This window comes from Myodes glareolus, chromosome 12, assembly GCF_982192425.1.
Source record: "Myodes glareolus chromosome 12, mMyoGla1.1, whole genome shotgun sequence".
NCBI lineage: Eukaryota > Metazoa > Chordata > Mammalia > Rodentia > Cricetidae > Myodes > Myodes glareolus.
This window is the reverse complement of record NC_142037.1, coordinates 62766332-62791326: the sequence shown is the minus strand read 5'-3', so window position 1 is coordinate 62791326 and position 24995 is coordinate 62766332. Positions and strand designations below refer to the sequence as shown.

Below are 24995 nucleotides of genomic sequence, written 5' to 3'. Positions count from 1 at the left end.
AACAGAGTGAACGCGTCAGCATCCTCGGAGGTTCCTTGTTTCCTAGTGACATGTCAGAGCTTTTCTCTTTTTTTAAGTTTTATCTTATTTTTAATTTACTTACATTTTTTCTTTCTTTTTACCATATAGGTCCTTTGCGTATCTATTATGGCTTCCAGTTGAGTGCCTGTAACGAATGGGTCTCTGTGGCTATATCTGTTTCTTGTGTCTTTTCTTGGGCTTTTTTCCTACTGATGGTTTGTTTTGTGTTACTTTTTGTTTTTACTTAACTTTATTTTATCATCCCAGACAGAAGGGGGGTGGATCTGAATGGAAGGAAGATTTGGGAGGAGTATAGGGATGGAAAGCCATAAATATATTATGTTAAAAAGAAAGCTATTTTTAATAAATTATTTTCAATAATGTGGGGAAGGGGGAAGAAGACCCTTTCTCCTTCCTACCTCAGCTTCTACACTTTCTCCCTGGGCAATTTCTTCATAGCATAAGCCACTGCTAGGAGATGTCTCTTGGTGACAACCAATCAACTCAGGGTAGCAAAGGCAGAAGAACATTGGGGCAAATATATTTCTGTATATTGTGCTAACTGCCAGAACTCATACAGAAAAAAAAAATCTAAAAAAAAATAAACTTCTGTAGTATTCAACATGTAAATACATGCGACTCATTGTCAGGAATATATTCGATTACAGATCTTCGACCTCCGTGAGACACTTACCTGGTTTGTGTTGCTTTGTTTCTCTAGAACTCTGGTCAGTAAGCACAGGCAAGTGCATATGCTGTCTTCTTGGAACAACTAGAATGAATTCAAAGTTGAGGTTTTCTGTCAACACAAAAACTGTCAATACAGTCAGTATGCTTTCACTTGAGTGGGTACTTTTAGAATATTCTGGTGCTTCCTGCAGCCACAGCTAGTGCCTCGCCATTTCTAGATTCCAGGGGACTGAACCACTTGATGCTAAGACCCAACACTAACTTAACAGCTGAATTTGTTTAGGACCTAATCTAGGCTCTGGGGGTCGAGGAGACGGGCATCAAGGTAAGGTCTTTGTGGTGCATTGTGTTAGTGACGTAACTGAAATAGGATTTATCTAGACTGAGAGCACCGAACAAAGAAGAACCAGCAGGCTCTGAGGACGTAATGAAGTTTATCCTTTCCTCTGGAGCATGGTGAAAGGTGCTGGATTCAGGGCCAGGGACATTTTCTTCCGTGGAGCCTTGAGTAAGTTACCGTGCCACACTGGGCAGTTTCTCTCTCCCGTGGAGTGGGGGACGCCTTCCAGCTTCATGCGCAGGGTTAGCATGAGCTGCCTACCCTGCTGTCACTAGAGGCTCCCATTGGGCAGATGGGACAGGAGAGATCAGTTTTGCGGGGTTGCTCGGGGACAGGGCTTCCATTTGGAAGAGAGCTAGGAAAACAGTGCACCCGGGTCAGCTATTGTCTCGCTCCCCCTGGGAGCCCATTTGGACAATGGATAGGCTATCTCTTCCCAGCACAGGCTTTGGATATTTTACTGTCCTTACAAGGAGACTGGAGAGCGTGGTCAAGTTACACCCGTCTTCGGGCTTTTTACAAGGACTTTGAGCATTCAGTCCCACTTCAGGATTCCTCGGGCTCAATTTGGTTCTCTAGTCTTGAAAACCACACTCACTTTGGCACTGCTGGTCTGCCTAAGGTTTCTTCCCAAGGGACAAACAAAATGGAGATGTTCGTGAATAGCATATGTCTCATGTCTGGGTTGTTTTACCTTGTAATGAAGTGATGTGGACTCCTTGGATGAGAGCTAAGTGGACTCCATGTCCTATACAGTCTTATAGCATTGAAGCGATGCACATTCTGAAGGGAAGGGGGCCTATTAAAATGGAGCTAAGTACTGTTTACTGTCATTTATGATTTCCAGCCACAGAGCCGAATCAGACTCTGTGGGGTGTTAGTACTCCCCTTTAGCCCACCAGCGTGAAGAGCAAGCCTCTTCTTCCCATTGTGCCTATAGAATTACTCCTCAGCCACACATCCAAAGGTTAGCTGATGTCTTCACTGATGTCACAGCAGGAAACTGAAACTCACCTCTCAGTCCCCAAAGCCCCCCCTCCCCATGGGATGGTAAGGTTTACTCACAGAGACCTGTCAAATAGAACATCCATTGACAATGCTTTCCCAGCATTCAGGGCTGGCTGGGTCTTTACAGAAAAAGGATGGAGCCCCAAAGCTTGTGTGTCTTTGTTTCTTCCAGGAGAGAAGCCCTACAAATGCACGTGGGAAGGCTGCACCTGGAAGTTTGCCCGCTCGGATGAACTGACCAGGCATTACCGCAAACACACGGGAGTGAAGCCATTCAAGTGCGCGGACTGTGATCGCAGCTTCTCGAGGTCAGATCACCTGGCCCTGCACCGGAGGAGGCACATGCTGGTGTGAGGAAGGCTCCCGTAGTCCAGCTGGGCATAAGAGCTGGGTCTCTTAAAGAGCGACTAACTCAGCAGGGCTGAGCCCCCTCTACAGTGTTAACGTCAACAGCACCGCCGTCCCACGGTGCCTGAAACCAGAGCAGGAACAAGAAGGAACCCTTCTCCTTTCAGCCTGAAGGTAACCCCCCATCATGATCACCCCGCGGAAGAGCTGCTGCAAGCACACTGGCCTGGGGGTTCAGCGCCTCAGGTCCTGAAGAGACAGGCATTGTTTTTCCATGCTCTGTCCTCTGCCGTTGGAAAGATGTTTGTAGCTTGTACATTTCCCGAGCTGGCCAGACACTCGGCTATCAGTCCCTTAAAGGTCATCTACCGCAAATCGATGTTAGAGAAGACCTCAGTTCGGATGATTCTTCCATGGCACCTCCCCCACCCCCAAACCTTTTAGATAAAAATTTCAGTTCCTATCTCAGTAAGCCAGAACACACATCCAGTCTGTTACCAGCAAACAGCACGAACTAGAAAGGAAGGGGCTGTTGGGGAAGCTCCGGTACCCCAAAAGAAGGCACACAGAGGTAGCTCTCTATGCTAGTCATGGCGGACCTAGATAGCACTCACACCTTGTCTTCATGCTCATCTCCTGAAGAGAACCAAGAGTCTATTCATTTGTTTGTCGTTGCTTGTTTCTGTTCTGTTTCGATCATGTTTTGTTCATCCGTCCCGGCAGGGGGGCAGAGCAGTTTCTCAAAGGCTAGTCCTGCTCTGCCCTGGCATGGACTGGCAGAGGCGTTCTGTAGTTGAATAGGAAGAGCCTGTCTAAAAAAAACCCGATAACAACAACAGTCATAATCATAACGACCGCCCCACTTCAAATTGCAGTGTTCTGTCACGTAGGCATCATCTCTCCCTGCCCTTCGTGTTCGATTACAAGGAATCAAGGGGGAGGGGAGCTTTCTTAGACACACTGGCACCAAGGGAAGAGGTGGGGCTGCCCATGCAAAGTCAGTGAGCATGAAAATGAGACAAAACAGAGGTGGAAATAACGCTCCTCTGGAGGAGAAAAGCAATAATGAATAGAAGGACTTTCCTACAATTGCTCCACTGAGGACTCACGTTACCAGTTTTCATACTTACTAAAGGGATTGTAAAAACACCCCAGCATTTCAGATGTCTTGGCTCCATTCAGAGGCCCTAGTGACGGCACTGAGGTCATCTTTCTGCTCTTTGTCGTCCTACTTGCTCGAGTACCACGAGTAAAGATTATGCTCCTCGTTTCTCGCTTGGCAACAGTTCTTTTGGTGACTAGCTAGGCAGAGCTGAAGGTTAACTCTTCAGTCAGTGGAGCTGTTCAGCTTGGGCATGAGTCCTTGGAAAGAGGGGTCCGTGGAGGTCCACCTTGGTGCTGCTTCTTCAACCTGGAGAGCCAAGATTCCGACTCTCCCGTGGATTCTTCTCTACATGGTTCACTTTATAAGCTGGCCCGGAATCTCCCCATGTTCCCCCATTGGCATCCACAGGGACAGATAACTTGCTTATCCTGGGAGAAGGATGAGAAAGTCAGGTTCCATTGTCCCCCTCAAATGAAGAACCTTTTGTATCTAGCAAAATATACAGGAAAAGCAATACATCCCCAACAAACACTCATTCCAATATAGTATCATATTTTGTCCCCACTAAAAGCTGTTGTTTTCCCAGCTTTGTGTGGTAATTGGGCTTGGTGAGATTTTTGTTGTTAAGATTTTTTTTTTATAGCTTAACTATAAAGGTCTCCAACAAAGACCTTTGCAATATATTTCAGTGACAGATGCTTGATTTGGGAAATTGCACAAATTAACCACATAATATTCCTAGCTCATTTTTAAATGTCTGCACATTCTAGAAGGATGTCTGGTGACAGAGTTATCCTTTAGAGTATCCGTTTCTAATTTGGGTGATTGTATTCTGACAAAGCAAGGACTATAAACACTACTAGGAGAATGGCTTGGGTTGGAGCGCTTTTAAAGGAATTTTAATAAATGTTCAGGCAAAAGTATTATGATTTACAGATCAAGTCCTGGCTTCAAAAATATGTGCTCTATATTTTTTGCCAGGTCTGAAGAACTCATCAGGCAATTTCCTTCTAACAAGGGCTGCAGTTCTATTGATAAATAGCTTCAGCTACACGGGCTGGTACTCACCAGCCAGTGCGATTTTTTTTTTCCAACCAACTGGAACATTTTTTTTTTAATCTGTACTGTATGCACTTCCTACTTCTCATTGCCTGTTATCATTCAGAATAAAAACAGGCTTCCTGATGCATGCCAGCATTAGTAACTGGCCAGTGCAAAGAACTCAGACAGTAGCAAGCAACCATGATCTCTCCAGGCGCTGGCCCCAGAGTCTAGTTGGCAGGTTGGCAGGGAGTCACTCAAGTGAAGGATAGATTTGGCTTCATTCTGTCTGCTCTCATCAGAGCCAATCCTTTTCCCACTGAGAGACAGACATCTTGCAAGTTTTACAGGTAGAATTCATTGAACTGACAGGCAGGGGAAGCTTCCTGAGTGACATCTTGATTTAAATTTAGCACAGAATGAAAGGAGTTGCATTTAACCGCTTAGGAAAGACTTGGGGAAGCAAGCTTTCCCCACTCACTCCCTGTAAGTGGGAAGCAGACTGTGATGGTAAGATCACTGATGAAACCTGCCATCTTTACAGCATCCCCCTCCTTTTGACACAGTGATGTTTTTAGAAAGGATCTAAGCACAAGTGAACATGTCTCTGATCTGGCTCAAGAACTGAAACTCACTTGAAACTCATCTAAGGGATGTAAACAGTCCTGCTTGGTGAACTTCCTGGATGTGTTTCCTGTATAAAGGCAGGTGGTTAGGGACTGAAGGAAATATGATATCCTTGGGCACAGAAAAGCCTCCAGGCATTTTATGTGCATATCTAGCTTCTCGAAAAGCACAGTATATGAGAAACTATTGAAAAAGGGAAAGAATCCTGAAGGACTTCTTGGTGTTCCCTAAGCAGAACATGTTTGGGCTTCAAATATGAAGTGGTTCAGCTTTCAGCTAGGGAGCTCGTGTGTGGTTGATAATGCTTGGTGACAAGCCGGAAGAAATGGTTGTCTCCCTGCAAGGTGAAGACCAATGACAAGGGAGTTGGGCTACTTGAGGGTTTACAGACAGTCCCTTATATTCTAACCTTAAGCTGTTCGGAGAAAAACTTCCCATTCAGCTCCAGCCTCCTGCTGTCGATTGCTTGGGACACTGCTTGATTTGAAGTTTTGTTATGGCATTTAGAAAGAGGTTCCTGATGGCTCTACCATGGGAATTATACCACTGCCTTTACAAAACGCGTATGCTTTTTGTTTTAAAAAAGTTGAGGGTCAGTTACATGAGTAAAATAAGCACTTTTAAATATCACTTTCAAGTTTAAATGGGATAGAGGAAGATGAGTTAGGGGCGGGGTCTTTCAAAATGCTTCACTGTTTACAAATGAAAGTTCTAGGTGATTAGAAAAGCTATGTTCGTCATGAGGGAAATTTGGAATAGCTCATGCAAAGACTGTATTCATTTTTATACAAATTGTTTAACTCCAAATTGCCAATTGTGTCTGAATGGAAATGTAAGTCTGCACTTTGAGATCAGTTCATTAGAATGATAACGTGTCTATGGATAAAGATGCAGTATTCCGGAGTCTTACTTTGTTTATTATATGTACCAAAGCTGCAATTGACTAAATCTGGTGAGGTGAGGCCTTCAGTAGTATTAATATGCCTTTGTTTTCTTCTTGTGACTGCCTAGAAAAGTAGCTGAGAGGGTGTTCCAAGGCTGTTGTATCACTTTTATATTGAGAAGTCATAGAACCGAAGCAGAGGCAATACCAGCACCCATGCAGTCTGCCTAGAAAGCATCGAATGTGAACTGATATTGATGAACCACCATAGGCCCAGGAAGCCTTAATACTCATAGTTCATACCCCACTCTCATTAAGTTTGTCACATAAATGAATGCCATCAGCCAAATCTCTTCCTTGACTTGTTCTGAGGTTGGATTCCCTGCAGAAGGAACCGGTCTTGGTTTAGTCTCGGGAAGAGATTTGACCAGTCATGTCTTCCATATTACATTTCTACTTGCTCCCACACTGCCTTTCACTTACCTGGACAGACACCCCCCCCCCAACACATGCACCTGTGTGCACACACCTGTACACGCAGCAGCCGACAGGCGACTAAATATCAACAAAGAACTTTTGTACAAGAAATACTTTGTAATAATCCGTACTATGTAGAAATGTAAGTTATTACCTGACTAGAGAATCAGCTTATACTACTATGTAACTTTGCCTGCATTTTATAGTTAAGAAATGTATATACAAATTCAAAATGCTATATTTTCACAATTTCATTATAGAGTAATGTCTGTTTAGCAAACCATGCCCATTGGTATTTTAAATATGCTAAATACTGAGCAATTGCAATAGAAATTCAGATTTTTCATAAGAAAATAAAATGGAAGGGTACTGCATCTTTAAAAAAATAGAGTGAAGCTATTTTACTGTATTCGTAACATATGTGATAGTGGACAAAGTATTTTCAAACACGCCAATTTTACAGAGGTTGTAAATAGTTTGATGACATATGCTGGGGGAAAGCTTCTAGCTTTCATCACAATAAAAAAAAACACTTATTCAGCTATGCCTTGTGTGTGGATGGTACTCACAATTGGTGATGTTACCACCGAAAATAGTCCCTCTTGTTGATGTTCTTGGTGCTTGGTCAGAACGGAGTGGCCGCTTGTCATAGCTTAACCAGAATGATTTAAAACTCAGAAAACATCATTTCTTCACATTTGTCTTTTCTTGAAAAGGGAAAAATGGAGATGTGCTTGTTCTAGAAAAATCATCTAGCAATCATTCTCTCTTCTCAGTTATCCTTCTCAGCAAAGTGGTTCTCAGTTGAAAAAAATAAAATCAGGTGTTTATTCTTTAAGTTTCAGAGGGGTTGCTTTCCAATGTAAGTACATGTTGATGAGGTTAAGTGGATGGATATAGCCACATAGTAAAAGACTCTGTAGTGGCAATAGGAAAAAGTTAATGCCCATTTTTTTCAGAAACGAATTAAACGCTGAAAGTGCCTGTCAATGAATATGACCAATGAGATAATCCTATCCTTTCACACAGCAATAATTCTTCCTCATACCGAGTTTTTCCTGCACGGTTTGAGCACACGCAGAGTAAATATATGCACATAGTAAATTAGATCTGTTCCCACAAACCCACAGAAAAGGGCTTTCGTCACTTTGAAGTATAAGTGACCCTATTTGCAATTAATATCTCTTAATTTTATTTGTCTTACTCGAATATGATCGGGTGAATATGGGAAATAAAGTTATCTTCCGTGTACCTGACAATGTAGAGCAATTACAATATGCAGATAAAGTGTACCTCACATTTATAACAGAGCTCTGAAAGACTTGCTCAGTTAAAAACGCTGATGCACTTAGTGTGAAACAGCGAGAGACTTTTGTCTCCTTTATCTTACCCACTTACATCAGTGTGCAAGTCTATCTCGTGGGCTTCATTCTCTTTTCACCTAATAAATCCTGGTATCAAGTAGAATATGGAGGTCAACACTGACAAGTCCCCCCCCCCCCAAAAAAAATCTTGTGATACTTGCAGAGGCCTTCAGACAGTTATTTAGTTAATCCTGGCAGTTACCTCATTGTGTACATTCCGAAGTTCACAAGTTTTTTTTCCTCAAATTGTTTTATGGCTACAAGTGGAGTCATAGGTAGAGATAAACAATAAGACTGGACATAGACACGAACCAGTGTGTTCTTCAGCCCTGCTATCTCAGAGCATGAATTCGCCTGGACAAGCTGTCGAGGCTACCAGCAAAGCTATACTAGAGCAAAGCACTCAGTAATAATGGTTCCCAATGTATGGCAGGGAATAAGCCTTCAGGCTTTAGTCAGTGTGGAACTGCAGTGGACAGCATTCTCCAGGCCCCAACCTCAGGTCAAGAAGACCATCTGCTCTTTACCCTACTCTATTTCATAGAAGAGGGATGAGGACACATACATCAAGAGGGAGAGAGAGAGAGTAACAAATAGGTGCTATGTCACAGCACAGCTACCCTATTCCCTGGTCACACTGACATCAGACATTCTGACTTCCTCCTCCCCGTGTGTTGTCTGAAAGTGCTGAAGTGCCATGGGAGGTTTAAAGCTCACGCTGAGGGATTTTAACACGGTCCCTCCAGTCTGTACAACTGGTCTCCCCTTCATGTAAGGGAAACCAAGGCACAATGAGAACAGCTGAGATATCCAGGGACACAGAATAAGTCAAGAGGGCCTCCTGGCTCTGCAGCCTGTCTTCTTTGTAGTATAGCACACAGCTTTGTTTCCTCATCCTGGCTGCCATGTTCCCAGTGTCTAGCTTGGGTTTGTTATGAGAACCCTGTAGGAATATGATCTAGCAGATGATTTAGCAGATGAATTGACAATTATTGTAGGAGGAGTGGGCCTGTTTTTGGTCTTGGCTGCCCTGCTAGCTTACACCTGAAATAATCACACAGAAACTATATTAATTAAATTACTGCCTGGCCCATTAGTTTTAGCCTCTTATTGGCTAACTTTCATATCTTGATCTAATCCATTTTTAATAATCTGTATAGCATCACGAGGTCGTGGCTTATCGGGAAAGATTTTAACCAGCATCAGTCTTGGGCAAGAGCTTTATGGCATCTGCTACATTGCCCTTCTTCCCAGCATTCAGTTCGGTCTACTCCACCCACCTAAGTGCTGCCCTATCAAAAGGCCAAGGCAGTTTCTTTATTTAACCAGTGAAAGCAACACATAGACAAAAGAACCTCCTACATCAGACAATGGTACAGAGGATTTGAAATCCATCCCTTCCTGGAAACTCACTGATGGGCAATAATTCTAGACAAACATTGAACCACAGACCTCCCTAAACTTGTTGATTTCTTCCAAATGTTTGCCCAGAACTCCCAAAATCTTTGAAACCCTTCTTACTTATTACTCTAATTTAGTCCCAGATAGTTTTTCTCAATTTTCATATTTCTTTGTATGTGTAGTCATTTCTTTTCTCCTAACACAGACCTGTGATAACTTGTGCAAGGCTATATCTAAAACCCTCCCCTCTGTAGAGGTACTTCCTAACAGGTGTCCATAGGGTGTTGATGTCAGCATTGAGATGACCAGTGGACAGTTCCTTTCCAGGGTTCTCACATACAGCATTGTCTTGGAATGTTTTAAATAATCTCATAAGTAATTTGCTTATAGTATTGTTTGCTTGAGTCTTATGTGGGGAGCTGCCTAACATCAGAGACATGAAATCCTTCCCTTTCTGCATAGAAGAAAGTCTCTGACAGTATTGATTCATGGCAGTGCTAATGGACTTTGAAAACATTAAGAATGCCATTTCTTAGAGTGTTTCAGTTTCTGAAAATGAATCCACTGAATTATGATCGTTCTCCCTGTTAGTTGGCTGGGGGAAGAGATAAAAGCTGCAAAAGCCACTTCTCTTCCATGCTGAAAGCAAGTGTCTATGTCTCCCATCTCCTATAGACTTAGACTCCTGTCACTTAATTGAGTTTCAACAACAATTATTTCTCCAATGACAATGCCACCACTCTAAGTGGGTTGACAAGAAATGAATAGTGGGAACAGGCACATCAATAACCTTTTCTTTCTACATTTCATCTCCAGAAATGTGAAGTGTTTCAGTGACTGCTGTTGTGAGTGATTCTTTTTCAAAAGCAAGGTAGCCAAGTCTTTGACAGAGATTAATTTTTGTTGAGAAATGAGGGTTTATAGGAGAGAATTCAGCTCCAATTCTACAAGTAAAAGTGTCCAGTCAATCAAAAACTAAGTTATTTTAGGGATATTTTGACATCTTCCTTTTCTGCTCATTTCATTATCTAAAAATACAACAAAAAACATAATAGAAAATGTATTTTTCCCCTACTCATTTTTCTAGCCATCTCATGACAGAGTTTTGTGTTGTATCCAGACTATAGAGTACATTTTGTTCCTCAGATTATTACATTCAGTGAGTATTACTGAACTGGGCACTGGTGCCTACATACAAGGCTCTTTCCTATCAACTTGTCTGTGTACAATGTGTTGTGTTTGAAGGTTCGTTTTTGAAAACCACTGTCTCCCCCTCATGGGTTGGTGTGGTGGTTGTATTGTTTTGTTCATGTCTATGTGGGACACATTACATCACATGGCAAACCAACTATGGATGGATGTGAGATAACTCCTTAATAAAACCAGCTTGAAAACATTGTCTTATGTATGATGTCATCCTGCCTCAGAATGCAATTATATGTATCATGATCACTTTTTACAAAGAGAAACCAGCACATTCGTGTTTGTCCATAGAAGGATGTACTAGGCACTGTCTGTGTTGTGAAATGATGAGAGCAGACCACCTTTAAACTACCCACCTGCCACTTAAAATGACTTAGTTATAATTAGTAGTAGTCTAGACATTTCTCTTGGTGGAGAGGGTCAGTCAGCGCAGACGTCATATTCCTTTGAGTAAATCTCCCAGTCGTATCTGAAAAACATATGAGAACAAAGAAAACATCATCTTTGGCCAAATTAAGCAGGCATCTCTTTGATTTTCCTCAACACTTAGCTCATTACACACGGTCATTCTATCACAAGATCGTTCTGTGTAAAAATATAAAAAATGTCCTATAGTTTGCGAAGTGGTTATTCTAGGCTAGAAGCCTCTGCACAGCAAAGTGAATAGCTGGGCTGCTTCTGATTCATTTTTATGGATCTAATCTTACAACAAAACTCCTGGTATATGACCCAGAGAGCTAAGAGTGCCCAGAGGAGAGCCTACTTTGAAAGATGATATCCCCCAATGATACTGGCAAGCAAATGTGTTGAGTTCTTACATCTTTGTTTGGCCTTTCTGTTCTGAATTTTAATTGCAAATGAATTTATTTCTTCAGCTTAAACATCTAATTTCCTAATAGTTTCCTCTGCATTTATATACTCTGTAGTGTTTAGGCAGCTCCTGTTATGAGTTTATTAATATTATGTAAGTGTTGTTCTTGTATTTATGTATAGTGTATGTATTGTAAATATACTCAGAGCTTTTTCTTTTACTGTAAAATGGTGATTTTTTTTGCCCTATGATAATGAAAAGGGAGACTCTCCTAATGAGGTTCTCTCAGAAGAGTATTCCATTCTATTCTCAGAGGTTTAAATGAACAAGTGTTATCGTTTTCAATGGTGTCTCAGACATATTCTGTTGGTGCATTGCTTTTCTGTATTCAACTTTCCTATGAATTGAGCTGTGAACTGAAATAGAGTTTAAACCTTTATCTGTATGCATTTGTATAATTATCTGAATGAAGGCATGAAGGTTAAATAAAGCATTTTGTATGGAACAAGATTCTCTAATTATTACTAAGGCTGACTCAGACACTTTGAAAATCATAGCTATTAACCATTCTAATTAAACCTTTGTTGGGAAAAGTTTTGCTGCTTGCATATAGTAAATTGAAACCCAGGATAAGATAAAATCTGTGTTATAAAAAGAATGAGAGTTTTATTTTGCAAACAATGATCATCTAAAAGGAAATTCCTAGTATTTTAATGATTAGCAAATTCAAAGGTGGTCCAGAAATAACGTGTGATACAAAAGAGGCATCTCTGAGAGATCAAAATTGAATTCCATGAGCTACAAATTTCTTCAGACTTTGTATGTCATACAAATGACCCATGGAACATGCCAAGAGTAGCTGATAACTTTATGTTTTTGAGTAAACTGGATTATTAAGGGGTTTGAAAATAAGAACATTAATAAGTAGACTATCCTTAAATAATTGCTAAAACAAACTCATGAAAAAATCTGTTTCTCATGACTTAGTGTGCTTCCCTTGAAGATCTAGAAAAATATATTCTATAAAGCAAGTGACTATAAACCTTACCTAACAGCACCCTCAATAGTTTTTATTCATTCCAAAAAATCTTGAATTTTAATCTAGCCATATTCCTATAGATATGAGATGGAGATTAAAATGTGAGGGGCTCAGTTTAAGCTGCATCTCCAGTTAGTCTGGTTGTAGGATCAGTTTCCTTAGCCATCAGGAAAGGTAGAAAAGATGGGAAGTAGGAGTGAAAGATGAGAGAATCAGCAAAAACAGTGATCAGGAAACATTCAGTACATAACTTTGATCATTCCCCTACAAAATTAGCCAATCAAAATATCCATCACACTCACCAAAGAAACATCAGAGCGCCAGAGAGACTTTTGGATCCTTATATTACTGCCTCAAATCCTTCTTTTAAAGGATAGTGAGTTCTGGGACATTGTTCTATTACAAACCGAGGAATTGGACAAATCCTGCAAGCTGTTGCTCCCCTCCTTCAGCATCAAAACCCATCTCTTTCATCCTGTGCAGAAGCTGGCTCACCACAGCAATGACTTTCTCAAGTTCACCCCATTGAAACATTACTGAGGGATCCTAGAAAAGACTCTTTCTCTACCACTGAAAGCATCTAGATGTTTGTCTGGGAATTACACTCCAGTCTTACAAATCACTAACAGTACATGGGTCTTAAAATCTGATGCAGTAACCAGTTGAATTTTAAAAGTGTGTGTGTATGTGTGTGTGTCTGTCTGTGGGTGTGGGCGGGTGTATTATGTGTATGTGAGCACATGAAGGTAAGAAGCCAAATCTATGACATCACTTCTCTCCAATTGCCTTCATGTGACTTCTGATAATTGAACTTACATTACCAGGCAGGTGCTGCAGATGTTTTCACCTGCTGAGCCATCTCTATGGTCCCCATCAGTCTGACTTAAAAGAAAAGACATATTATTTGTTTTAATTTGTGTGTCTGAGTGTTTCGTATTCGTTCACGTATGTGCACCACCTGCATGCCTGGTACCCATGAAGATCAAATGAAAGCATCAGATCCCCTGGAACTGGAGTTACAATGGTTGTGAGCCACCATGTGGACACAAGAAAACAGGCGTGCATCTTCTGCAAGAGCAGTCAGTTCTCTTAACCACTGAGTCATCTTTCTAGCTATACACAAAGTCTGGTTTTCCTAAATTCTTTTGGTAATACCTCTAGTAGTGGTGTTTTTAGAAATGACCCTGTAAGACAGACCAGTAAAGGACAAATCCCATCTTTTGGGCTCCTTGTGCAGAGTGAAAGGACTTTCAGAAGTGACCATAATCCTTTTGGGCCACTTCATTTTGGGTATAGTCTGTTAATAAAATAGGAAGCTGAATACTAGGTTTATAGATCCTTGGGTTAATTTTCAAGCAGCGAAAATGCTCTTCCGGCTACACAAGCAGCGGAACCATCTCTCTAGCTTCGTTTTTGTTTTGTGCTTCATTCCCCCCTTGATGGTCCGACAAGTCTTCCCAGAACACATCAGGAGATGTTTTCTCTCCAGGTAATCTATGTATGGAGATTTCCTTAGGCTGGAGATTCCTGGACATTTCAATGCCTGGGATGACCTGGGAGGTGGAACATTCTGTGACTTCCTCAGGCCTCAGCTGGACTCAGGCTGTCTGGACACACCTGTGATTTTTAATCTAAATGCTGATGGCTTCCTTGTTCATTATGGACTCTAGCTGGATGACTAGGAAGCAAGTCGCATGGAGAGGTCAAAAGCAGAGAAGGCACTTACTGAAGAATGCCTTGGGGATTTAATACAAACCAGCGTGTGTGTATTCAGTGTATGCACTGAATATATTGATATTATATTATTCGTATACACACACACAAATATATATATATATATATATATTTCCCAGGCCATGCAGTGGATGCCATAGAGGTCTAACTATTACTGCCCATTCTTGGAACTCTGAAAACTCACAACAGTGTTACCTGTACCTTCTATCACTGAATTAGAGTCTACAGGTGTGGTTCCACCTTTGATGACCGGTTTGGAGTTTTGTAATAGTGCAACAAACTCAGAATCCTTGAACGTCTGAAGTAGTCTACAGTGTATTGAAGTGCCAGATAAATACATGGCACCAGAGGAGAGCCTCATTTGTCATCCTCAGAAAAACTATGCACTTCCTTTGAAACAGTCTTTCATTGGACTAGAGCTTATTAGCCAGTGAATCCCATAAATATTCCTGTATCTGTCTCCCCAGCATGGGTATTAAGCATGCACCCCAAATTTCTGTTCCACAGGTTCTAGGGACTGAACTCAATTCCTCATGATTGTAAAGTGGGACTTTATTAATTAAACCATCTCCTTAGCCCTATGAGTCAATTCTCTAAAAAGAAATGTCTCCATATTTAACTAGACACATATTTGCTGCTTTCCTTCTTCTGGAAAACCCTTACTGCACCCATGTATTAAGTTTCTCAAGTTTTCCTCCATTTTCCAAGAATTTTACATTGTTTCCTACATTGTTCCAGCTTCAGTTTGGAACAGAAAGGTTAAGGTCAGTTTCATGAAGGATGAGACATATGACTATAAAACAGTTTCAGTCAGCGTTTGTATTAGGTGACGTATTTGTGGTAGGTGCTTCCACTGAACCATCTTCTCAGCTCCTTTCTCTTTAAAAACAAAGTCAATCTCTAGATTCCTAAGTTCTCCTGAGTTTATCAACTTTTTATGTAAACCATAAGATTTAATCTCAGTTTTCAATTTTCACATAGTTGCTGAAATTACACATTTAAATCACAAGGTTAGCGTCTCACAGGTCAATTTCTTTTAGTCCTTACAAGTTAACAAAGTACCAAATATGTGCTAATTTCTTATGTTCAAGTATTAATCCTGCAGTCTTAATTTTCAAATATTCCTGTATTCAGTTATAAATGGTTTTGAGATCCAAACAAAGTAATTATGAAATCTTATATAGGTTGCAGTTTACCTTCACAGATGGTCTAAGTTGCATAAGATGGGAGTTCTCATGGGAGACATTAATATACCATTTGCAAAACAGATGGGAAACTCAAGAAATTAGAAACAAGAAGTCCCATTTTAGAGCAAAGAATAGGAAATCTACAACTGAGCTGCAGTGATCATGTATCTGGATCCCTGAGTTAAACTGTCTTGTTGACTTTGCATTCAGGAATGTTGTTGCTGTAGTTGTTGCCCATTACTGTTTGCTTACCTAGTGTTCTCACACCCTTGGGGAAGTCTACTCTTCTGTGTACACATAGTGCAGTTCTATTTGACTGGATTCATATTCATTTGGTTAATACGTGAAATTGGATCCTCCATCCTGTTGGAAGGAGGCCGCTTGTTGGCTAGATTAGACCCAAAATAATCACACAGAAACTGTATTATTTAAATCACTGCTTGGCCCATTAGCTCTAGCTTCTTAATGGCTAACTCTTAAATATTAATTTAACCCATCTCCATTAATCTGTGTATTACCACATGGCGGTGACTTTCCAGCAAAGTTTTAGCATGTCTGTCTCTGGCGGAGACACCATGGCTTTTCTCTGACTCCTCCTTTATTTCTCCCAGCATACAGTCTAGCTTTCCCTGCCTAGTTCTGCTCTTTCCTACCATAGGCTCAAAGCAGTTCTTTATTCATTGACCAATAAAAGCAACACATAGACAGAAGGACCGCCCACACTACATCCCTGTAGGCTTTTGAATATATTCAGAGTTTTCTTGAAGATCCTTCCTACTAACAAGTCATTGTTCTTATCATTGTTAAAGTGGTGGTGGCCACACGTCCCTATGACACTGGTTTTCAGCTTGAGTTACTTTCTTCTCCCATGGGATCACTGAGAATGAATGAAGGGGTTCCTGTTTCTCATAATTGGCAGTAAGATGTCGCTGGGGGGAAGTTAGTAGCTAGAATTCTATGCTGTAATTAAACTTCTTACAGTGCTGGGGAAAGTCCCCAAACTAAACACTTCTTATAGCAAGAATGTCAAGGATGAGGAACACAGGTCATGTTAAGGAAATTGGTGCCTCATAAACAGTTAAGCAGTATCTCAGGGCTGCAGGGCTGCAGGGCTGCAGAAATGAATCACGATCAAAGGAAGTAACAGATGAACATTTGGAAGGTAGAAAATATTACACATTCTTCCAACTATGATCAGACAACTATGATCAGTGTTTGAGCAGACCCACTCTGCTGATTAATCATGGCCACCAGCTTGACTGGACATAGAGTCAACTAAGACATATGCCTCTGGGTGGGTCTACAGTAGTATTCCCTGAAAGGACTAATTAGTGGGGGTGACACCTCCCAGCGGTGGCCCAGATACAAATAATTTCAAGAGAAGAGCTATTGCTTTTTGCCTGCCCACTTTCACCCTTTGCTCATGAGCCATCTATTCTGCTGTTCTTCACTGACATAAGAACACAGATTCTCAGCCTTCTGGTGTGGACTCAAGGCTAATGTCTCTCCAAGCGTCCTCCAAACCTTCAGCAGCAGAATGGGACGGCTGAGACATCCAGCCTCGCGGGCTGAGTTGCCATTGGGTACTCTTTTGTAGAATGCAGACAACATCTTTTCAACTGTCCCACGTGTACTGTGTAAGCCAAACTAATGCATCCCTCTTTGGTCTGTATTCATTATGAAGGCTCTGTTCCTTTAGAGAACTTTGACTAATACACCCACATTTCTGTTTTGAGCTTTTGTGCCTGAGAGCATACTGCTTCCTTATCTGGTGTGTCTTTTGTTTGGTGAATTATAGTTTGTTTGCTTTCTCCCCATGAGTTCTACCCCCTCCACCCCCATGAGACAAGGTTTCTCTGTGTAACAGAGAAAAACCTCGCTTTGTAGACCAGGCTGGCCTCAAACTCTCAGAGATCCACCTGTCTCTGCCTCCCAAGTGCAGGGATAAAAGGCATGCGCCACCAACACCCAGTTTTTTTGTGAATTTTTCCGTAAACTGTTTACCCATCATGCAAGGAGGGGAGCTGTATCTGTACTTAGGCTATGGGCACATCTCAAGTCTTACACCTGTAGGATGCTAAGGAACCATTACGACATCATCTCCTTGGTGAGGCTGCGAGCTGTTTGAGAGCAAGGGCTGTCTCTTCTTCATTTCTCATTTCACAGCACCTGATGCGTGGTGAGAATTCATTTTCTATGAAAGTTGATAGCTATGCAAATGATCCAATTTAGAGATAGGCTTTTAATAAGGAGGAGAGGAAACGAAAAGTTGGAAGCATACTTCTGAAGCAGATCACAGAATTTGGACTTTGTTATCTAGGTAATGAGGAGAGTAATAAGATGTTATTGCGGAAAAAGAATGTTCTAGTAATTTAAAAGCTAAATTAGATTTTAAATGCATCCCCGCACTTACCAATAGATTCTTTTCTTAAAGAAGAAGTATATAAAACAATTGGTCATTGCAAACTTATTCAAAGCTGGGGATGTAGCTCAGTGATCACAGCATGAATTTGGCTTGAGAAGCTGTAGGCTGGCCCTTCAGTACTGACAGTCACACTAATACTAATTATTAATGATACTAATACTGAATTACTGTCAGAAGAGGAAAGTGATTGAAATGCAATAATTAGTTACTCCTTGGAATTTCTCTATCTATATAATCTATGATAAACTTTAAAATTCCCTTATAAATATTAGAAGCTGGGCTTTTTATTAAGATGACAAAGTACTCTATGTAAAAGTTTCAAACATCCTAAAGTCCAAGGTACCGTTTTATCTGGAAGTGTGCTTTCTCTACAAGTGACCACCACTCTGGTCCACATCACATGACTTTCCCATTCCCACTCCAACCCATTACTACACTAATTAAAAAGCTGTATTTCTTTTCATTTGCTTGATTTTTTTTAACACTTTGACATCTTTCAAAAGAAGCATCCTTATGGCAACTCACATTTGAAAGGCTCTGCATTGAACCCGCACTCTACATCAGTATTTAGAAGTGGCTTTCACCTGATTATTTGATCAGATGAAGAACCCGTGAGAGCTAGGATCACAGCTGGCATACTGTTTTCTGGCTAAGATTACTGCAGCCAGAAAACAGTCTTCACAGAAAAAATTTAAATCTACATGGGCACAGCTCTTGCTGAGTAGCTGAGGCCGTCAATGTTCCCATTGGAAATGCCTTCTCCAGACCCAGAGAATTCGGATAGCTTGACCCTATGCCACGGAGCACCCAGGCACACAAAGACCAGAATTGCCAAGGTGAGTCCTCAGAGCTTGGGCAAGTGGGAGCAAGCCATCTCTTGTGACTTTGTATTGTTTGCTTTCTTCTTTCAATAAGAATGATTTTTACCCGTAGCATCGTCATTTCCTGCCTTTTGTGAAGTGTTCTGTGGTATTAAAATCCCTCCGCCCAGAGGGAGACGCAAATAGGTCTGCATTTCCTGTGTTTTCTTCTTCATCTTCTGTCTAAAACTGTAACACTAGTGTTTTACGGCGTGCAGCTATACAGCCAGAGCCCCCAGCTTGCTGACTGCCTCCCATGAAGTGTTGAGATTTTCTGAGTCTGTAACGAACACCTAACTGTGAGCTGGTTATTTTCCACCAGAGCCTTTGACAGTTTCTTGTCCCTTCTTTGGAGGCTGTGATTTGTAAAACGTTTGTCACTCGTGTGGGGGGGGGGGGGGTGGGGGGGAGAAGTTGGCACTGTCTGCTGCTCTCTAGCTGGTGGGAGCTATGCGCTTCTATTAAAGACTTTCAGACGTCAGCGATGACAAAGGGAACCTTCAGACTTCTCCCTGTTTAATCGCGTGGCAGTCTCTGTGTGTAAAGACTATCAGCAGACAGAACCCGGATATAAAGTTCAGAGAGAGATAAAAGCACAAATGGAGAGAGAAACCCAGGGATTTGGAAAGCTCTATAAATGTGCTGACCAGAAGCCGCTGCTTTATCTGTACACACAGGTGAGTCCCAAGGTTAACTGCTCCGTAAAGCCTTGAACACGCACCCGTGTTTTCCGTCTCTCAGCTTCCTTATCAGTCCAGTCGGGGGGCTCTACCATATCCCCACTTCTTCAGGATGTATTGTTGTCGAGAGCTTCCTCTGCCTTAGAGCCAAGAAAATGCCGCTGCCCTGTTGGTATCGGTACACAAATGCGCTGTTTTCAAGGTAAACATCAAGAAGATTAAGGGTGAGCTCACTCAGGGGATGATTGTGTGATGGGGACATTTTTAATTTTCCTGTTGAGAGAGGATAAAAGAATGCCCCCACTTGAAAATCGTTTCTTCTCCATGGTACCACAGTTGTCACTGTGTCTGGGATGCAGAGTTTAACACAAAACTTAATAAAGGATGTTGATGGATATGGAGTTTGGTTGCAGAAGGTTACTATTTAAAACATTGACACTCACCTTAAGACTAATGAAGGGGATGGATATAGAGCTCCACTGTTATGAGCTATTGTTCTTGCAGAGGGCCAGGGTTCAATACCCATCACCCACACGACCATTCACACCCTTTCCTAACTCCAGTTCCAGAGGATGCCCTCTTCCGATCTCCATGGGTCCCAGGCACACATATGGCAGACGAAACACCCACACACCTTAAAATGATGTAAATATTAAGGAAAAACAACAGACCAAATGGAAGCCATTGGCTGGTTACTGGCTTTGCCCCCAGAGCCACCCCAGAATCTCCCTTGCCTGAGGAAATGTGTCTAACCATGAAGTTAGTAATGTTACCTCCATGGGAGGTGGGTGAAGGATGCTCTCTAAGGATGCTGGGCACACGGTCAGTCTTCCTCCAGTTCACCACCACGCTCCCTGGGCACCCAGCAGAGCGCGGGGCACTTTTCCACTTATTACAGTGGAGAAGGGGTGTGCACTTGCTCAGTCCTCCTGGAACTGAATATCCGTCTTCAGTCAGATCCACAGTAGGAACTTTTTACCACCGTCACCTTCCAGGGGCCTCAGAGTCTTCTTCAATCTTATAGAAAGGAAAGGGCTTTGGTTTGCTTGGTGAATGGGCTTTAAGATTTGGGGACGAAGAATACCATGTCTCTTTAAATATGAGGTTGTACCTGGTTTTAACCTACATAGATCGACAGCTAATCTGTTTCTCATTGGTCACCTGCAAAGGTTTTTGGTTGTTGTTGCTGTTGCTGCTGTTTTGTTTTTGTTTTAAACCATTGCCTGGCAATTCTAGTCTCTATTTGTTAGCTTGGGTTGACATTGCACATTTGATTTTATTTACTTGTCTAAGCTTCCTTATCACTTGGCTGTAGAAGCTATAAAGAGAAAAGGTCACAGAGGAAGATGAACGTGTCTGTAAGCATGTTGTAAGAAGCAGCTTTGGATGAGAAGGAAGCGTGCAGACAGCTCTGAGACACCGGCTTCTGGGACCGTGATCTGTCCTGTGGTTGTTGGCAGTTGTTACAGAGATGTCAAGATACAGAAAGGGGAACTCTCAAAGGCCCTGAAGGAGAGAATAAGAGTGCACCTCATTTCTTCACCTCATTTCTGGTTTTGTTTCAGGAATGCCTGTGTTCTCTTCCGTAAGGAAACTTACTCTCATGCCCAAGAGACCACCAGCCTTTCAGCCAGACGGAAAATGCTTACCGTTTGCTACATTTGTGTGCTGTTAAGGTAACATATCTTACTTGAGGCTTCTGAGTTTCCCAGTCCTACTCCATTTTGACTACTCAAGTCGGCTGTCAGGATGCAAAACACTACCAAATGTGAACATTCAATTAAAAGCCAAAGGCTGGAAATGCAGAGGTTTCAGTTAAAGCGTGTAGTATATTTTGTTTTCCGTGAAATTCTGTTCTTTAGGAGAATATAAATTGCCCTTGGGATGTTGGTGAGAAACCAATCAAGCTGATAGATATACAAACAAAAACTTTAAAAAAATATTACTATAGCCTGGCCAGGCTATCTGTATGGAGGGTTCTGTGTGATAAAGTAGTTTTTGTAGAGCTGAATAAGTCATCTGGTGTCTTCGGTTGTTCTGTCCTTTGAGAGGACACATTTTTCTTCCTGATCGCGAGCAGACTGCTTGCTGTAATGCCAGTGGGTTCCAACTCAGCTAGAGCTCTGTGGTGGAGAAATTCCACGCATGCTAGCGATATTTTATCAGGTATGCAAAGCATCTTTCTTCTTGGCATAGAAAATCTAGTCCTGCCAAATGCCTCTTCCCTATATCAAACAAAACACTTATCTAAAGGAAAATTTCCTCTCCTTTGGGCCAGTTTCCTCAAGGAGACCTGTGAATTCTTTTTTTCATTTTTCAGAAGCTCCTTCCTGAGAGACTGGAGCCACAGCATTCCCATGCAAAGACATCTGGGCATTTGGGCATGCCTCTACTCAGACTGGCAATTACACTGCTCACTCTAGTGGGTTTATCTACTTAACCGTCACCCTAATGAAGCTGGAAAGATGGCTCTGCAGTTCAGAGCTCACACCGCCCTTGCAGAGGATCCAAGATCAGTACCTGGCACCTACATCTAGCAACTCACAACCACCTGGAACCCTAGCTCCAGGGGATTGAACACCCTCTTCTGGCCTCATGCGTACCTAAAATAACGTACACATACCCACATAAAGACACACACACATATACACATAATTAGAATAAAATAAAACGTTTAAAATAACAATCATGCTACTATCATTCCATTCCATCTATGAGGAGGCTGATGTCACAAGTTTAGTAAATTTGTCAAAGGTCATATGATTAGTATGTAGTTCTATACTCAAACTCATGTTCTAACCCATGTAGGCTAAAATCATCAATTACAGGTGTTAAGTTGTAAGACTATATATATATATATATATATATATATATATATATACATATATATAATCACATATATGTGTAGGTGTTTATATTTATGTGTATACACACGTATGTATGTATGTATGTATGTATGTATGTATGTATGTATGTATAAACATCACCACGAAAAAGTGGAAGCCAAACTTGCTTTTGTAGAATCAACAAGCAAATGAGTTTTTACTGTGGAGAGAAAGTTCAGTATTCAACCAGGCTGAGGATAAGCCAGATCCCGAGACCACCGGAGAAGCTTTCTGGCTTAGTTGGTATCAGGTAAATAGGTCTGATCTGCTGATATTCAGGATCTTACCGGTAAAGTAAGAGAAATGCTTGAAGGCTTCTTCCATGGCTGACAGGACATTGAACAGAATGCCATGTGGCTTTGGGGTTCTGCTTATTTCTTTCGTTTTTGCCCTGTCTGTCTCCAAAGTGTTCCCTTGACAGCTGTGAGGGGAGCAGAGGACACGATCCGGGGCTTTCACTGCTGTCTCCTTCACCAAAATGTCTTGTTTTAGTTGCAATTCGAGAAACCACTTCTTGTCTAAAGATGACATGTGTCTAAGGAAACTACAGAAATCAGTTACCTCACCCTTGATCAAACTTGCATATAGGTTGGCTCCTGGTTTCACCATTGACCTTTTAGCATATGAGTGAAAAACTCTGGACTTTCCCAGATTAAAACTCCACATAAACCTGGACCCAGCCACCGCAAAAATATCTCTGTGCAAACATGATAAAAATGGAGAAGTAGATCATTTACATTCAATGAGTAACAAGGTATTTGCAGGAATTAGCTGCCCCTGACCGGCCCAGTCTGATCTTGAAGCTGAGGGTTTCACTTTATGGATGCCTATAAATAAACATTTCTTGTCTTAATGTGTCCTGGCTCAGAATTCGGCACACAAAGGCATGACTTTATAGCTGTGGGCTACGAGTCAACCCCAAGCTAAAGGGTGCTCTTTTTCAAAACTCTCATAAGTATCTTTCCAATTTGGGTCAATTATTTCTTTATCATGAGTCAGTTATTCACAAACCAGCCCTCTGTCCTCTCTTATTTCATATCAGGTTTTGGAGCTTTTCTTTAGGTTTTTACTTTTAATTTTAAGTTCGTGTGCATGCGTGCATGTGTGCATGTGCGCACACGTGTGTGTGTGTGTGTGTGTGTGTGAAGAGAAAAAAGTGAGAGATCACTTTATGTGTGGAAACTCAGTGCCAATATGCGTGTGCGCACACACAAACATACATGCAATCATGAACACTATGCGTATGCTACACATTAATGAACACAAGTAAGTTTGAAAAACTAGAAGAGATTGAGATGAACAAGAAGAGAATGTCTAGTCTAAAATAGTACAAGATGTTGCTGATTCTGACAGGGGAATTTTGTGGTGGGCACAAAGTATCAGTGAAAAAGCCATGGGTCACAATAATGGAAGGAACTTGTTCAGAGGCTCCAGCTGTTGTGGCCTAAAGAGACATTGTATACCCAGTTGGAGAGAGCCAAAGGAAGCAAGGGATGCAGGCCTGGAAGGCAGGGGCAGTAGAAACACTCCTTCCATGGTGAGGGAAGGCCCATCTGAAAGGGGAATATACACACCTGGCTGTCACTTTTTTATAAGGGAGAGATCTGGCTTACAATGGTCCTCACACTGCTGCAGTGGCGTCCGGGAGTTCAGATCAGCTTCTCAGAGAGGATTCTGCTCCATCCTTTCCCATTCTGAGGCAAGCATTTTAAACTAGCAGCCAGACACAGGACAGGCCATGGCAGGAGCAGTCCATGCGAGAAACCGGTGAAAGCTGCACGCCATTCTTCAGGTCCCCAGCTGATAAACATTTGCCAGCACATTTCCATCTACACATACAAATTTTGAAGCTACCCTGTATGTTTTTCATGGTTTGGGCAGTCCAGCACTAGAGTTCTCCGCTGCTCAGAGAGAGCCTGTCTTCAAAAATCCTAGTGAGGGACGAGCGCCTACCCTGCTTAAAAAACCCAAACTCATGGGCCTCTGGCAGCAAGCATAGGGGGAAAGCACTGATTTCTAGACCTTGATTATAAAGAAATAAGGCTGAATAAAAGAGGACAGCACTGACCTCTAAGCAGAGGATTGTTAGTTTTCATGGCAGTGGGACAAGGCGGTGGGGAGCTCACTGACACAACAATGCCCCCTTTAGCTTTGGATTTCTTGTTTTCCAAATCTGGTTGTTGCTGCCGTTCTTTTCCTAGCCTCCCGAGTCTTTATCTCTGTCTTCCCTTTTTATTTCCAACCTACCTTAAATCTGTTCACTATCTTTTCTTTACGTCGGAATGTAATGTACTAATTATTAAACAGGTTGTCAACACTGGAACACATATGACAACCTGTACAGCTTGTAAGCACCACTCTGATTGCGGGAGTGAGATGTTGCCTGCAAAATTTAAGGCTGCCCGCAATGATCACATCATGGCTAGAACACATAAGGAGCAACCTCTGGATGGAGTTTAACCTTTGGTATGTTGACCAGAAGCATCATTTAGCCAACACCGAAAATAGGAAGCCAAATGTGACAAGAGAAATGTTGACTGTTAACGTAGGGGCAACAAGGTCCTCGGCCAATCCAAGTCAGTTATAGAGATAGGAGTGTTCATTGGTGCTGTCTATAAGGTGGGGCAAGATCTATAATCACTGAATGTGGACCACTCCAAGAAAGGTCTGATGTTGGTTACTTTGCAACATAAGCAGTTTTTGAAAGGCAGTCCCAGCAGCTTGGGCAGCTAGTCCATCCTTATGGGACTGTGGATTTCCACAATGATGATATTCAATAGTTTCAACAGTTAAACAACCAAAAGGAGGAAATGAGATAAAAAGAATTCAGTCAGTAAAGAGCAAAACTGTTGCTTATAGTTAGCAA

General features: G+C 41.8%; 1 protein-coding gene and 1 long non-coding RNA gene across 5 annotated transcripts in view; both read left to right on the top strand.

Annotated features, from left to right (window-relative positions):
• Klf12 (KLF transcription factor 12) overlaps nt 1-11827 on the top strand; it is a 411445-nt gene extending 399618 nt beyond the window's left edge. For all 4 annotated transcript variants that reach the window (XM_048422240.3, XM_048422239.3, XM_087912267.1 and 1 more), the window contains one exon: nt 2232-11827. In XM_048422240.3, the coding sequence (XP_048278197.1) occupies nt 2232-2413 (182 nt within the window). In that variant the 3' untranslated portion in view covers nt 2414-11827. The remainder of the gene's footprint in view (nt 1-2231) is intronic.
• Nucleotides 11828-19001: 7174 nt separating this feature from the next.
• LOC125392392 (uncharacterized) lies at nt 19002-21930 on the top strand. Its single transcript, XR_015004757.2, has 3 exons — nt 19002-19241; nt 20810-20920; nt 21565-21930. It is a non-coding gene; the product is annotated as an uncharacterized LOC125392392 (long non-coding RNA).
• Nucleotides 21931-24995: the final 3065 nt, after the last annotated feature.